The sequence below is a fragment of the Cricetulus griseus genome, chromosome 4 (assembly GCF_003668045.3).
Source record: "Cricetulus griseus strain 17A/GY chromosome 4, alternate assembly CriGri-PICRH-1.0, whole genome shotgun sequence".
Taxonomy (NCBI): Eukaryota; Metazoa; Chordata; class Mammalia; order Rodentia; family Cricetidae; genus Cricetulus; species Cricetulus griseus.
The window spans coordinates 88,063,735-88,079,879 of NC_048597.1; the positions used below are offsets into that span (position 1 = coordinate 88,063,735).

At 44.0% G+C, this 16,145-nt stretch overlaps 1 protein-coding gene across 2 annotated transcripts in view; it reads right to left on the minus strand.

Annotated features, from left to right (window-relative positions):
- The window catches only part of Insr (insulin receptor), a 134,388-nt gene that overhangs the window by 14,936 nt on the left and 103,307 nt on the right, over positions 1 to 16,145 (minus strand). For both annotated transcript variants that reach the window (XM_035443202.1, XM_027415764.2), the window contains exons 10-13: positions 14,831 to 15,032; positions 4,871 to 5,145; positions 3,514 to 3,653; positions 1,667 to 1,826 (exon numbers count right to left, since the gene is read on the minus strand). In XM_035443202.1, the coding sequence (XP_035299093.1) occupies positions 1,667 to 1,826; positions 3,514 to 3,653; positions 4,871 to 5,145; positions 14,831 to 15,032 (777 nt within the window). The remainder of the gene's footprint in view (positions 1 to 1,666; positions 1,827 to 3,513; positions 3,654 to 4,870; positions 5,146 to 14,830; positions 15,033 to 16,145) is intronic.

The window sequence follows — 16,145 nt, forward strand, 5'->3', positions numbered from 1 at the left end:
ATAGCAAAATCCTAGACTATTTCCAAGCAAGACATAGCCACTACATACATGAACTCACAGCATGTGGGAGCCATGGCAACTCATGGCTGCTAGGAGAGGAAGAGTCAGTTTCTTTCTGGGACATGGCCAATGAGGAGCTATTCTATTTCAGTAGACCACCCTACACCTGATGCACACAGTGGCAACACTAAGAGGACTCAGTGTTATTGTTCATTTATTCGTTTGTTATAAAAAAACACATGAAGTTGAAAGGACAAAGTAGCGAGAGGTGACTCATTCAACAGAATGCCTGCATTGTAAACATGAGGACCTGAGTTACAGTCCTAGAGAAAACCATGTGAAAAACCCAGGCATGGTGCTATATACTTGTATTCAAAGTACTAGGTAGGCAGACTCCTAGAGCTTGCTGGCCAATGTGAGCTCTTGATTGACTGAGCCATCTCCTGGCTCATGTGTCAAGTCTTGGCTATTGCTTCATCAAGACCTCTATAACCAGTTCTGTCCTGAGAATTCCCACTTTTTTTTTGAGACAGGGTTTCTCTGTATTGTTTTGGAGGCTGTCCAGCTCTGTAGACCAGGTTGGCCTCAAACTCACAGAGATCCGCCTGCCTCTGCCTCCCAAGTGCTGGGATTAAAGGCGTGTGCCACCAACACCCTTCGAGAAATCCCACTTTGAGCTTCCCTGTTCCCCTGCACTTGCTGGCTCCTAGCCCACAGGCTATATTTGTAAATACAGGTGGTTGAATGAGACTTGGGAAATAAAAGTGGTCTGGTTACAAGCCTTGTGTCCCTGCCTCCTCTCTTCTTCTTTAAGAGAGGGGAGGCTAGAATCAAGACAAGGCATTCTCTGAAAAACTATAAAAATTAAAAGTTTTATGTTTTTGAATTTTAATGTATTATTTGACAATTTTAGACATATATACAATGTATCTTAATCAGATACCCCAGTGATTTATGACTTTAAAGTATATACTTTAATACTAATGTCAGTGTGTGTGTGTGTGTGTGTGTGTGTGTGTGTGTGTGTGTAGTGTATGTGGAGGCCAAGAGGTCTACATCAAGTGTCTTCCGCTATCATGTTCCCTCTTTTTTTAATTTTTTATTTTTTGGTTTCTTTGTTGTTTCTTTTGTTTGTTTTTGGGAAACAAGATCTTAGTATGTGGCCCTTAGCCCGAAATTCACTACGTAGACCAGGCTAGCCTAGAACTCTGCCTATCTCTGAGTCACTTCTTCTATTTCTTTCCTTTTTAAAATTGTAATATGATTGCATCATTTCCCACTCCCTTTCCCCTCTTCAAACCCTCTGATATACCCCTACTTGCTCTTCTTATTTTTTGAGGCAGGGTCTGTCAGTGAACACAGATCTCACAGGTTGACTAGACTAGCTGACCTGTGAGCACCAGGGATCTGCCTGTCTCCATCTTCCCAAGTTGGGGTTACAGTTTGTGCATGAGCATGCCCAGATCTTTATGTGGGTGACGAGTATGTAAATTGCTGGCAGAAAGGGTGGGCAAACACATAGGGCTGGTTATATCACAGTTTCTGGTAGACCCCAAAGTTAAACCACCCGTCACTTCCTTCCCTTGGGGTCATTCTCTAAAATGTTCTACCATTCCTACAGCACCAAGCACAGATCTAGCCACTTGAGGTTGGTATGGAGACTTACAATAATCGGTCACATAAAAATAGGTGGGTTCTGTCCAGGAGCCATTGCCTGCCAGGGAGGTAGCCCGGACTCGAACACTGTAGTTTCCTGGGGAGAGCCCTCGAAGTCTACAGCCCCGCTCCAGGGCAAAATGCTTCCGGGAGACACAGAGGTGCAGCTCCTGGAAGAAAAGAGAAGGTGGTTAGTTGAGTTTTGCACATCTGGGCACATCCCTGCCAGGTGGGGACATCATAGTTAGGCTCCCACTCAGGTAAAGCAGAGAGAGTGAAAAGGAAGGCGAGAGGCTTTGAGAATTCATTTGGTTCTTTCAGTTTTTATTTTGTGGACAGGGTGGGATTGTTGCTTTTGCTTTCTTAAGACACTGTTTTGTGTAGCTCAAGTTGGTCTCCAACTCACAGGTGAGTTAGAGGCCAGTTCTCTGCTACCTAGCCAAGCCCCCAGTCCCTCGCTGGGATATTCTCCTCAGCAAATGCTCTACCCTGAGCCATACCCCAGCTCCTCACTGTAGTTGGAAAGCAAAAACAGCTGTCATTCAGGTGGCAGAGAGCTTGCCTAACATGCAGGATGCCCTGGGTTCCCTCCCAGCCCCACATAACCATGCTGGTGTACATGCCTGTCAACCAGCATAAGATGACAGAGGCCAGAAGTTCAAAAATTCAAGGCTATTCCTGCCTACATTGGCTATATAAGAAGTTTGAGGCCAGCCTTGTCTCAAAAAAGAAAAAAAAAAGAAGAAAAAGAAAATAGTAAGAGTTGATATTCATCTGAAGATCTATTAAGATAGGTCATAAACAAATTGGGGGCAACCAAAACAAAACAAAACAAAGCATGCTCACATCAAACCCTCCTTGTCTGGTGTAGCAAGGAGAAGACATAACAGTTGTAAGTGATACATTCCCAGACTGAGATGAATCTCTCTCTAAAGTGGAATGAGCCTCATGCTCTGATAAAGGACACAAATGTAAGCAGCGCATCAATCAGCCTGAAGGACACCACTGAAAACCACATGCAAATATGATGAAAGACGGGGTCAGCAAGATGCTCCCCAAGAAAGTGCCTGAAGCAAAGCCCAATGACCTGAGTTCAATTCCCAGGACCCACACAGTGGAAGGAGCAAGCTGACTCTCAAAAACTGTCCTCTGGCCTCCTCAAGAAGAGCAGGCTATGGCATGGCCACACATGTCCCTATACCTTCATACACAGTAAATAAATTTAATTTTAAAAAAGTTTAAGTGATAAAAGATTCTAAGTCAGCGTTTCTGTCCACCTCCCTGGGAAAATGTGCATCAAAGTTTCAAACTCTAAGAACACAGCATCTGATGTGGGAAGTACTGAGTAACTTAAGAAACTTAGAAAGTTCCCGCCCAGTATTGAACAGCAACTTCAGACAAATTAAAACATCCAATCTGGAAAGAAGTTCCTTGAGACTCAAAAAATTCTAAAAGGAGGCTCTGTAATGATAAGGAAGTCAACAACTCACAAGTCTCAGGAAGTCTCTGAAACTTCTGGGATTCACAAGGCCTCACCTTCCATAAGGTTATGTAGGCAGGACTGCTGATGAGAGGAGACTATGACTGGGAGAACTTCCTGAAAAGTCCTGCAGAGAGCGCCAGGGTTCCAGCTTTCATCCATACTGGGGTGAGCTTTTGATTCATCTGCCCTTGAGTCATCCCCATGCCTATAAGTAAGCCCTCAGCCATACTACTGTAAATTACCCCCAATAAAAAGTCATTGGCTCACCAAGTTGGATTTTGGTCATGTTCTTACTTTGATCTGTCATTGGTCCCTACTTGTTCACATCCTCCCCCAGAATAGCACCATACAACATCAAGACCTGGAATCCTTACCTCATCACCATAGCGCCGGTAGCTCACTTCATACAGCACAATCAGACCATTGGGCTCCTTTGGCTCTTGCCACATTAAGTGTACAACATTGTTCTCAAAGATTTCATGGGTCACAGGGCCAACGATGTCATCTGCCTTAGCTATGAGAAGCAATCAAAGGCTCAGATATTAACTCTTGAATCAAATTCTATCCCTGCCACCCAACAGCTGAGAGACCTGGTTGGAACTGGCTATGTAATTTTTCTATGTCTTATTTTCTTCAATAGAAAATAATCTAAAACTCATGGAGTGAGAAGATAGCTCAGTCAATAAAACCCAAGTTCAGTCCAGAATCCACATAAAAGAGCTGGAACATAGTTTTCTGGTAATCCCAGTATTGAAAAGATAGAGAGAGGCAGATCCCTGGAACTCACTGGCCAGCTAGCCAGACCGAATTAAGTACCAGGCCCATGGGAGACCCTGTCTTAAAAAGCTAAAGTGGGTGGTACCTGAAAACAGAAGTTCAAGGTTGATGTTGGGCTTCCACATACACAGGCACACACATGAACACACACACACAGAAAAGATTGGGATATGGTGGGTGATGTTTAGTGTTGTCAATCTGACAGGACCTAGAATCACAAATGGGATGGGAACCTGAACTTGTCTGTGGGGGATTATCTTGATTGTGTTCAGTGAGCCAGGAAGAACCACTTCAGGTGGCACCATTTCTTTTTTTTTTCCTTTTATTATTATTATTATTATTATTATTATTATTATTATTAATTCAAGTTAGGGAACAGGCTTGTTTCACATGTAATTCCCCTCTCCCTCTCCCTCTCCCTCCCCTCACCCCCATTCCTTCTCCCCCACCTCCAACCTACCCCCACCCCATCCACCCACCACTCCCCAGGCAGGGTAGGGCCCCCAATCGGGGCTCCCAGGTGGCATCATTTCTTGCTCAGGATCTAGACTGTATAAATGGAGAATTGGAGCTGAGCACCAGCATGGATTTGCTGTTCTCATCTTCTGACTGTGGATGTGATGGAACCAGCTGCCTCAACCTCCTTCTGCACTGACTCCCCAGCCACACTGTGTACCTTGAACTGTGAGCTAAAATAAATTCTTTCTCCTTTTAAGTTGCTTTGAGAAAGGATTTTTATCAATCTATAGGAAAAGAAGGCTTAACGAGGACTCCTTAAGCCCGGGAGATGAATGCCAACCTAGGTAACAAAGGAAGAGCTCCATCTTAAAGCAGAAACAATAAAAGAGAACACTTTTAAGAACACATCTACACTGTATAGCGGGGAGAGGGCTTGTCTGTGATGGGTGGGTCTCCAACCTTGTAAAGTGTAAGCCCAGAGGAAAGCAAGCCCACCTTCAGGCATGGTTCGGGCACTGACGTAGGCAGCCACACTGCACCTCTCATCTGGGGAGTCTTGGTTGCAGGCCTGCAGCTCAATGCGGTAGCCAGTGAAGTGTCTCAGGCCAGAGATGACAAGTGATTCCTTGTTCACCACTTTCTCAAATGGCCTGTGCTCTTCCTGACTCGTGGGCACAACGGTGGAAGAGATGTTGGGAAAATCTGGAAGTGTGGGCATGGTGGCTGTCACATTCCCCACCTCGTCAAGGGATCTTCGTTTTCGGGATGGCCTGTAGGAAAAGAGCATGTGTGGGGGTCATGATATCACCATCTCAAAATAAAGAGATACTGGAGAAAGCAATGCTTAATGAATTAAAAAGGAAAAGAGAAAGAGGTGAAGAGGACACAGACTGAATTCCACATAGATGCCCTTTTGGAGACACTGGCTATGAAGGCACACCTACCCTCTGAGTGTTCTTGCCTCCAGGGCCACCCCCAAGATCTCCTCAATATGCTTAATTGAAGGCTTCCAATTTTCTGAAGAATGGGCCATCAGGGGCAGAGTTACCAAAATTTGAAAAGAATGTAAGAGTGTAGCTATTTGTGGGGAGGTGTCACAGGTACAATCTACAGTCCCACATAATCAGTTTGTGATGTTTGTGTGTGCATATGCATGTGTACGTTCATATGTGTGCTGCTTCACAAGGAGACCAGAGGACAACCTTGAGTGTTGTTCCTCAAGTTCCATGCACCTTTGTTTTTCTTTAAAGCAGTGTCTCTCATTGGCCTGGAACTCACTGAGCAGGCTAGGCTGACTGGCCACCAAGACCCAGGGAACCACCAAGCTTTGCTCCCCCAGGACTGGGATTACAAACATGAGTCGCCATGCCGGGCCTTTTTTTTTTTTAGATCTGTTTTTATTTTTAAGATTTGGATATGTGTGGGGTATATGCATGCAAGTGCAGATACCCTCAGATTCCAGAAGAGGTCACCGGATCCCTAGAGCAAGAGTTATAGCAGATGTGAGCCACTTGGTATGAGTGCTGGAAACTGAACTCAGGTCCTCTGCAAAAGCAGTAAGCATTTTTAATCACTGAGCCATCTCTCCAGCCTCCAGACTTTTTTTTTTTTTTACTCAATTCTTCATGCTTATAAGGCAAGCATTTCACTAACTGATTCATCATCCCAGGCCCCACATTATCATTCAAACATGCATTGTGCACAGAGGCCACTGTGGAACTGGAGAGATGAAGCATCTATTCTTGGTAATAAAATTTTATCACTAGGCTTAGCACAAGGAAAATAACCACCCAGTGGGCAAATGCCCCCTGACCCTTAAAGAGACACAGAAAATAAATGCTGAGACATGACAATTAAAAACTGCAGAGAGAAAGTATATGGGGGAAATGTAAATTATTTTGCTTATAAACCATGGAAGCGTGACGATGACCCAGCCAGCTGCATACCTTTTAGATGGGAAACAACCACTGAGTACTTCCCTGAGTTAAGAGATTTTTTTTCTATGTATAGTGGTCTGTCTGCATTTATGCCTGAAGGCCAGAAGAGGGCACTAGATCTCATTACAGGTGGTTGCGAGCCACCATGTGGTACTGGGAATTGAACCCAGGTCCTCTGGAAGAGCAGCCAGTGCTCCTAACCTCTGAGTCATCTCTCCAGCCTGAGTACTTCCCTAAAATATATGGTTAAGACCTGAGTTAGTTTCCCAGGACCCAGGTTAGGCTGCTCACAACAGCTCCACGGGATCCTATGCCCTCATCTGCAGGCATCTGCTCACACATGATACATGCTCACACAGATACACAGAAATAAAAAAGAAACTCTTTTTTAAAGTCTTAAGAAGAACAAGATTTCTGTTTTGGTTTGGTTTTTCTCCTCGCTTAACATTAGTATTTTGTCTTCTCAACTACAAATGGGATGTGTGTACATATATATATATGTTTTCTGAGAATTTCATATATCAGTACTGTATTTACATCATTTCCATCAACTCCTCCCCTGTCACCCACTCCCTCTCAAGACCTTTTCTTCTTTAATTATTATTGACATACACATATTGTGTATATACACATATATAGCCTATGTCAAATTATTATTGTCATACATATAGATTATATAAATGTGTCTGTATATGTACAAACACATACCTTCTGGAGTTCATTGAGTATTGCTCATAGGTATATGTATCTAGAGCTGACAACCTGGAACTGCATATCCTATCAGGGGCTTATCCTGGGAAAAGCCATCTCTCTGGCTCCAGCATATGCTCTTGCTGAAAAGTTATTGGCCTCAAAATATCAGTTAATGCTTTTCAAATAAGAGTGTCCCCTAGGTATGGTTCAATGACAGCTTAGCTTGCATGAAACCTTAGGTTTGGTGAAAAAAAAAAAAGAGCATTCCTATTCTTTCCCCACTATAGTGTTGATTATTGTATGTCTTACTATCTCCTAGCAGAGATCCCCGAAGAAACTACTGCCAGATTGAAAGGATGCTGAGGCTCTGGAACTTTGGTGTGTCTGGTGATACTGCAAACTGGACATGATATTGACCATAGCCTCACCTACCACCCATGACACTGGACTTTTCAACCTGGGAGATTGCAAATCTGGCACCAGATAGTGGAGTGCTCAGCCCTCCCTGGGACATTTATACTCTTCCCCACAAAGGCCCAGGGAACATCACAGAAGAGGAGATGTAGCCCAGGCTGGCCTTGAACTCCCAGCAATCCTTCTATCTCAGCATCTCACTCAAGATGCTTGGATCTAAAGCTGCAAACTGAAGTCACAGGACATTATCTTTCCATCCCTCATTTTGTACCATGGCTTTCTTAGGTGAAAAAGAAAACAACTGATTTGTTAAGCATTTTAGTGGGACTGAGGCAATTCCTGTACAGTCACAAATGAACCGACAAAAATAACCAGCCTCACAACTAACACGGGGGTATTCACATCTGAACTTCTGACGATGATGTGGTATCAAACATGCAATAGGCAGAGTGTGTTTTGTTTTATTGAAGATTTTTATTTTATTTTTAATGTTATTATTTTATGTGTAGAATTATTTTTCACTTACAGCCAGTACTCTCAAAAATTGAGCCAACTCCTGAAGTTTTTTAAAATTGAAGATCTACAGCAACTTTGCTTTGAGCAAACCTACAAGTTACATGTTGGATTCTCTAGTAAAAAGGAAAAGGTTTTATTTTTATTTTATTTTTGTAGTGCTGGGAATTAAACTTTACTTTTGCATCACTGGGTACTGAGTCTGTGTTTTATCTTTTTTTATTGTATTTTAATTTTGCAGTGCTGGATACTAAGCCCTGTTCTCTGTTGCATTCACTGTTTTATTTTGTGTTTGCAGTCCTGTGGGGTCACCCATTCCTCTACTTTTCATTTCATCTCATTTCTGCAGTGAGAGAGACTGAACCTATTGCTTATTACTTCATGCACTTATTTATTTTGATTTTTGAGACAAGTTTTTTCTGTGTAGCCCTGGCTGTCCTAGAACTCCCTCTGTAGACCAAGCTGACCTGTAACTCAGAGATTCTTCTGCCTCTGCCTCCCGAGTGCTGAGATTAAAGGTGTGTGCCACCACCATCTGGTTAATTATTTTTTTGCAGCATCCAGTATTAAACTCTTGTTTTTCATCCAGTATTAAACCCTTGTTTTTCCTTTATTTCTATTTTATTTTATTTTCTAAGGGTACTGAAGGTTGAACTCAAGGACTGGCACATGCCACACAAGCAATCTACCACTGCACTAAAACCCCCAGCTCAATAAAGTATTTTACATAAATCTAACAAAGCTTTCTATTTTAAAAAAAGATACCTGTAATTGCATGCTGACTGCAGTACAGTGTGAAATGGCTTTTTTAAAGATTTTATTTATTTATTATGATGTATACAACATTCTGCTTCCATGTATATCTGCACATCAGAAGAGGGCACCAGATCTTATAAGGGATGGTTGTGAGCCACCATGTGGTTACTGGGAATTGAACTCAGGACCTCTGGAAGAGCGGTCAGTGCTCTTAACCTCTGAGCCATCTCTCCAGCCTGTGAAATGGCTTTTTAAAGATTTATTTTTACTAGTTTAAGGGGAGGGCATGCATGTGTGTGCAGTGCCCACAGAGGCCAGAAGAAGGCAACAGATGCCCGGGATCTGAAGTTACTGGTGGTTATGAGCCAATATGGATGCTGGGAACTGAACCCCAATCGTCTGCAAGAGCAGTAGGTGCTCACAGCCACTGAGCCATCTCTCCAGTCCCAATATAATTTTTATATGCACTAGAAAACCAAAACTGCTGTGTGACTTATTAAATGCTACATTGGCTTAAATGCTTTATCCACAAGATCTCTAAGGCATGCCTGCAACCCAATAGGATGCTATAAAAATAAAATGAGGGGTTGGAGAAATGGCTCAGTGGTTAGTAGCACTGCCTGATCTTGCAGGGACAGTTCAGTTCCCAACATCTACATGGCAGCTCATAACTGTTCATAACTCCAGTTCCAGAGGATCTGATGCCCTCTTCTGGCATCTGCTGGCACCAGGCAAGTGCATGGTGCATAGATGACATACATGCATCAACATATCCATCCACATTAAAACAAAAATAAGTAAATCCTTAAATTTTGTGTTAATGACTCCTGATAAAGAGTATCAACTGAGCTCTCTACTCCATTCAGAGATATGACTTCATTATCTGGTAATCTCACGCTAACCTAAGGACCTCAACCAGGGAATGCCTTCATCACTACTCTGGAAGACTGAGATGTTCCTGGTGTGGAGTGGGGAGGGTTCAGGGATGCTCTTCAGCATCCTACCATGCCCAGAATGGTCCTTACCCCCCTGAGTAATCTAGTCTCAAATATCAATTGGGGATAAGATGAAAAATTCAGCTCAGGGTGTGGGTCACAAAATTCTAGACCTTCACTCACAACAGATTATATTCCAACTGGCCACTAGAGGTCAGATCTAGCCTATAGATAGATAGATAGATAGATAGATAGATAGATAGATAGATAGATAGATAGATAGATAGATAGATAGATAGATAGATCAGACAGATAAAGACAGTGCTAGGAATTCTTGCCTAGTACTGTGAACTCAGTGACAACCTCAGCTACAGAAGTCACCACGGAGGGGGCTGGGGAAGAACCCTAGTGATGCTGCTTTTCTGGATCGTCATGTTGTCAAGTGGCCTTCTGAGAGTATGTTTAGACCCTCCATTGACTTGTGCTGCTCTCAGCCTTGGTCAGAGAAGCCTCTCATTGCAGGGAGCAGCTATTAAAGCGCTGAAGCTTCACTATCCACAGTGCTGAGAGTAAGTGATGGAGTGCTGGGGCATTGTTTAAGCACCTCCCCAAGTCTCTGAGGTGAAAAACCAGCAAGAGTCAAACAGTGGGGGATACTGCCCTCTGGGCATGACATGGCCATTGTGCTCACAAACCCACAGCGGCTGTGGCTACTTACACAAGACCTGCACAAGACCAAACCAGTTAAAATCCCAACACTGGGGAGGCAGGCACCCCCATCTGAGGAGCTCTTCGCAGCTGACGCCTGCTGGGGAAAGAGAGTCACTTTCCTTTGGGGTTGTGACCAGTAGCAGGATGCACATTCATCAAAGAGAAGTCCCACACCTGTTCACAAATGGACAGTGCTGATTGGATTCGGTGAGTTATAATTAATTAATTAAATACATTGTATTAAATCCTTCAAAGCAGCTCCTACCTGACTCTGTTGTCTAATAACGTCTAGTCCCCCTGTCTGCCTGCATTTGCCTCCCTTAATGGCCTCCCTAAGACTGAAGAGAAACGGCTCCTCAGTCTCCTGCTGAAATTAGGCACGACCACATTACTTTGATCAGCCACCTTGTGGTCATACTGCATTGTCTAGAGATCAGAGAAATGCTCATTAGGAATGACAAGATTGGGTTTAATAAGAAGTAGAATTCCCTACCACCTGAAGCTGAATATCAAACCTCAGGAATGGTTCTGTGTACACACCCAGCTACTTGTAGACAGATATTTAGCGAGCAAACGCATGGAGGGAAAATGACCCACTGGGGAAGGACCCAGGAAGTGCAGCCTTGATCGAATATTTTAGGAAGAGTGTGTTAGTTAAAAATTTTCCCCACATTCATGCCCAGATTCCATTTCCCAGTGAAGATATATTTGATTGGAGAATTTGTGAAGCGTCCAGTCTCAAGAGCTGCCGTTTATCACATGCAAAAGTAAATATAAATAAATAAAAGCCCCAGAAATCCTTTGTTTTGGACTTAGCACCCCACACTGACTGAACAGCCACAGGGCCATGTGGATGTCCCAAAGCTGAGCCATACCTAGTGTCCTCGGCACCACTCCCTGAAGAGGGTTTTCTGTGGAAACAAAATTCATCACTTTGAGGACAGAATTTCAACCGAGGGACCGTTTGACTCTGACACCCTTGAGGCAGCACTCCCTCCAAGAAAGAGCAGTGCTCTGTTTGGGATGTGGCTTGACTCTGTTTCCCAAGGTTCACCTACTGGAGATTTGGTCCTTGGAGTAGTAATAAGAGGTAACAGCAGGAGAGGAGTAACGTAAGAGGAACAGCAGAAGCTCACCCATCACACTCCTGCCTAGTCTATATGGGTCCTGTCTCCTGATAGGACACCCTTCCCACTCTGACCACATCTCCTTTGATAAATCGCCAAAGCTGCCCAGATCCAAAACTGAACTAAACCAATCTTTTTTTTCTTCATAATGCATCCAGTCTCAGTTTTTTCATTGTAGTAACAGAAAGGAGACTAATACTAGTGCTGCTCATCACTGGTCAGTGTGGAAAAAAACAAAAACAAAAACTATACGTTTCCTGAAGTGCATGGAATCCAGGAAAAGTGAAAAGAAATGCCTTCACCTGCTGCTATTCCCATGAATGTCAAATATGACTACACCTAGGTATAAGCAACTCAGCCATTTCCCAAGTCCAGCATCATTTAAGACTTTACTGTTAGCCGGGCATCAGTGGCGCACGCCTTTAATCCCAGCACTAGGAGGCAGAGGCAGGTGGATCTTTGTGAGTTCGAGACCAGCCTGGTCTACAAGAGCTAGTTGCAGGATAGGCTCAAAAAAGCCACAGAGAAACCCTGTCTCAAAAAACAAAAACAAAACAAAACAAAAAAAAAGACTTTACTGTTTATAGAATATGTGTCTATGTATATGTATGTGTATGTGTTCACAAGTGTGTGTGTGTGTGTGTGTGTAGGTCAAAGGACATTCCGCACATGCTGCCCACCTTCTGAGACAGAGACTGGAATGTGAAAAGTTGCTCTGGAATATGAAAAGTTGGCTGAGATGATTAGCCAATGGAGTCCCAGGGATCCTATGCTATGGGATACCTTCTTAGCTATGGGATTTCTGCACCTGACTCTTTTAGCATGTGTTCTAAGGATGGAACTCAGATCCTCATGGCATCACAGCAAGCACTTTACGACTAAACCATCTCTCCAGCCCAGCATTTTGGACTCAGTTATGGCAGAAGATATTATAAAGAAAGAAAAAATGAACATAGAGGTTCTGAAGACAAAACTACTCATGGAAAGTACGAGTAGACATAGAACAAACACATCAGAACTTTGTTCAGTCCCAACATAGACTTTCTAGAGTTTGATGTGCTGTGTAAATGGAAAATTCCACCTAATTTGGGAGATGGGTGGGCAGAGGGGAAATCTGATGAAGAATTTGAGGGAAGGAGACAAGATGGAAAAATACAAAAAGCTCCACAGCAGGCATATTCAAAGTTCATGTTCTTGGAAACATCTGGAAGCATTTCTGGTTGTCATATCTGGAATAAGAGGTACTACTAGAATTGAGTATCTGGGAACCAAGAATGCTGGACAGCACCCTACACTGCCCAGGAGGGTACCACCTCCAAGATACTGGATCCTGGATCCTGGATCCAAGTATGCAAAGTCATGATTGAGAGTCCCTGTGTGAGTCATTCAGGCATACAACCTTAAAATACAAGGAGCAATTACAATGATCCCAGGGGATCCATGAGACCTACATTCTCGATTTTAACCAACTGTGGATCAAAACTATTTGTAGGCAAGATGTGCCCATTAATACAACAGTGGCATGAGCATTCCAAGAGGTAAGCAACTGCTCTCAGGGATTTGAGGCCTGCTCCACAGGAGGGAACTCATGTGTAAACCTGGCCAAAAGCCCACAGTGCAGGAAATCATGGGCCCTAATGGGGAACCCACCACTCTTGTTTTGCTAAATGAGCATGTTGTCAAACTACCCTCAAAATATTTATGTTTATGCACACAGATTAGTGCTGTTCTCAACCCTAATCAGAGAAGCTTCTTTTTGCACTTGGCAAAGACTCCTAGCTGATCAAAGCGCTGAGAATAAGTGACTGTTGAGTGGCAGTCCTAAATGGGCAACCTGTACCAAGCCCACTACCACAGCTCAGAAAACAAAATATGCAGAAGAGAATGGGGAAAGAATGTAGGAGCCAGAGGGTGGGGAGGAGCACTGTGGAATGCTGTCTTCTGGACATGACATGGCCATTGCACTTACGAACTCAAGGCAGCTCTGCTTACCTGAACAAGACCTGTACAAGGTCAAGCCAAGGTCACTCAACATTCCAGCAGGCAGCACTAACTGGGCCCCGGGAGTCATAGAAATGAAGAGAAAGAGGAAGAGGACAACAACATGAAGGAAGCAGACGTGTTGATGGAAGTATAAGGAGGAAGCTGAGGGTCAATGTGATCCGGATACATGTATGAAACTGTGAAAGAATGACTAGAAAGTTGTCATAGTGAACACATAAAGGCATTTTTCTTGTTGTGGTGCCCATGGTACACAATATGGTATAACAAGTATTTATGTAGTATGTGCACTGTCTGAAGATGTTGTAAGTTATCTAAAGATATTTTAATATGGGAAGGTATGAGAGGGTTCTGTACAGATGTCATGATGTTTACATAAGAGACTTGAACATCTATGGGATAACCTCGGGTTCCGGAACCAATCCGCTGGAGGCACCAAAGGTCAACCGTGCTGTGTCCACTGTGCAGATGAGGAAACCGGGGCACAGAGCAGTATGGTAACTTACTCAAGCCAGTACATATGAGAGGATAGCCCAAACATACGGCTTCCAGAGTCCCTGCTATCAGCAGCTACACCATTCTATAAGACTATACACACGGGATGGGACCAAGATCCAGGCATGTCTGCTGCTGTTTTCACCTCCAAATCAGGCACAAGAGAAAGAAGAAATGTGTTTCCCACAGGTGTATCTGGGGGGAGGGGGGGAGGGCACATGTGTAAGTGCACATTTGAACTACAGGCATATTTGCACATGTGACCCACAGGTGTATTTGTGTGTGTGCACTTGTACACATGTGACCCAGAGGCACATGGGTGTATGTACACATGACCCACGTGCATATTTATGTGTGTGCATGCACGTGTGTACACACACATGTGACCCATAGGTATAATTGTGTGTGAACAAATGTGTGAAAGTGCACAAGTGTGAGCAGCTGGGCGTGCATATGAGGTCAGAGGATGTAGTTCCTCAGATGCAGTCCACCTTGTTCTTTGAGACAGTCTATCGCTGGCCCAGATGTTACTAGTTGGAGTACTCTAGCTGGCAGCAGGCCTAGGAATCCCAATCTCTGCCTCCCCAGGGCTGAGAATATAAGCACATACCTGGCTTTTTACATGGGGTTCTTGGGACAAAACTTAGTCCTTGTGCTATTAAAGCAAACACTTTCCTAACTGGGCCATCTTCCCCAACAAACATGACTGTTCCCCCCCCCCACCCCAGCCACAGGCACAGGACTAAGCTTAGGCTCCAGTCACCTCCCCACACACACAGTCTCTGGAGCTCATGTCACCTCAGTCCCTAAGTAATGGCACCCTCTCCAATACCAGGCTGATAGACAGAAAACCAGTCCATGCAAAGTGCTGACCTGGGGACAAACACCACGTTATGCAGGTAATCCTCAAAGGTCTTCCTGAATGAGGATTCCTCCAGCTCCTTGAGGATCTGAGAGTCAGTCTTGGGGCATGAGCAGCATTCACTGGACGACTCGTCATACTCGCTCTGATTATGCTTCTGAGAATCATCCGATTCAAAAGGTGGGGACCAGGTCCGTGAGGGGAGCTTCAGCCCTAGAGACAGGCAGAGCAGAGGGCTCAAATCTCCCCCAGGACACACACATACACACACCATACCTATAAACACACATACACCTGACAGAAAGCACACTCCACACACACAAAGAGAGAGAGGGACTAAGGCAGAACAGATTAATAGAGCCTAGGTTCGAGTTTTAGAGATTTACACACACACACACACACACACACACACACTGAGACCAGAGGTCCACCTTGAGTATCATTCCTTAAGTCACAGCCACAACCCTCCATTGGAGGTTCTAAGTAAGCACTCCATCACAAATCATGTCTCCGAACCGCTCCTCACTCTTTGAGATTGGGCTTCACTGTATTATCCAGTCTGGCACTGAACACACTCTGTACTCTAGATTGGCCTAGACTCTCATTCTTGTTTCCTCATCCTCCCAAAGTGTCAAATTGCCATCTTAGAATACCAAGGGTTCCAGAATTGCTATGTGTGTATGTTTGTCTGTATTCTGTGTCTATATGTTTGTGCTGTATCTATGTACTCTCACCCATGTGGGTAAATACAGATGCCCGAGGTTGATATAAAGTCATAATCTTACAGAATGGTGCAGTCATGTCTCCATCATCATCGTCATTATATTAGTTTTATGGGGGAGGGGAACAAGCCAAGGTGCACATGTGGAGGTCAGAGGACAACTTTCGGGAATCTATTTTCTCCATGTGGATTCCAGGGATTAAAGTTAGTCTGTAAGACTTGGCAGCAAGTACCTTTACCCACTGATACAACATGCCAGTCCTCCATCTTATTTATTGAGACAGAGTCTCTCACTAAACGTGGACCTTATGACTTGCTAGGCTGGCTGGCCAGCACACCCCAGGGAAAAGGGATCTGCCTGTCTCTGCCTCCCCAACATGATGGTTATAGATACATTCTGCCACACCCAGCCTTTTTTCTGTATGTGTGATGGGGACCTAAATTCAGGCTGTGTTTACAGAGAAAACATTTTAATGTTTGACTATTGGTAGGCCTCCCTATGAGTGTAAGCTTTGTGGGCTGGTGATAGGGCTGTGTGAGCAAAGTGGCTGCCATGCAAGCATGAGGCCCTGAGTTCAATCCCAGCACCCACATAAAAAAAAAAC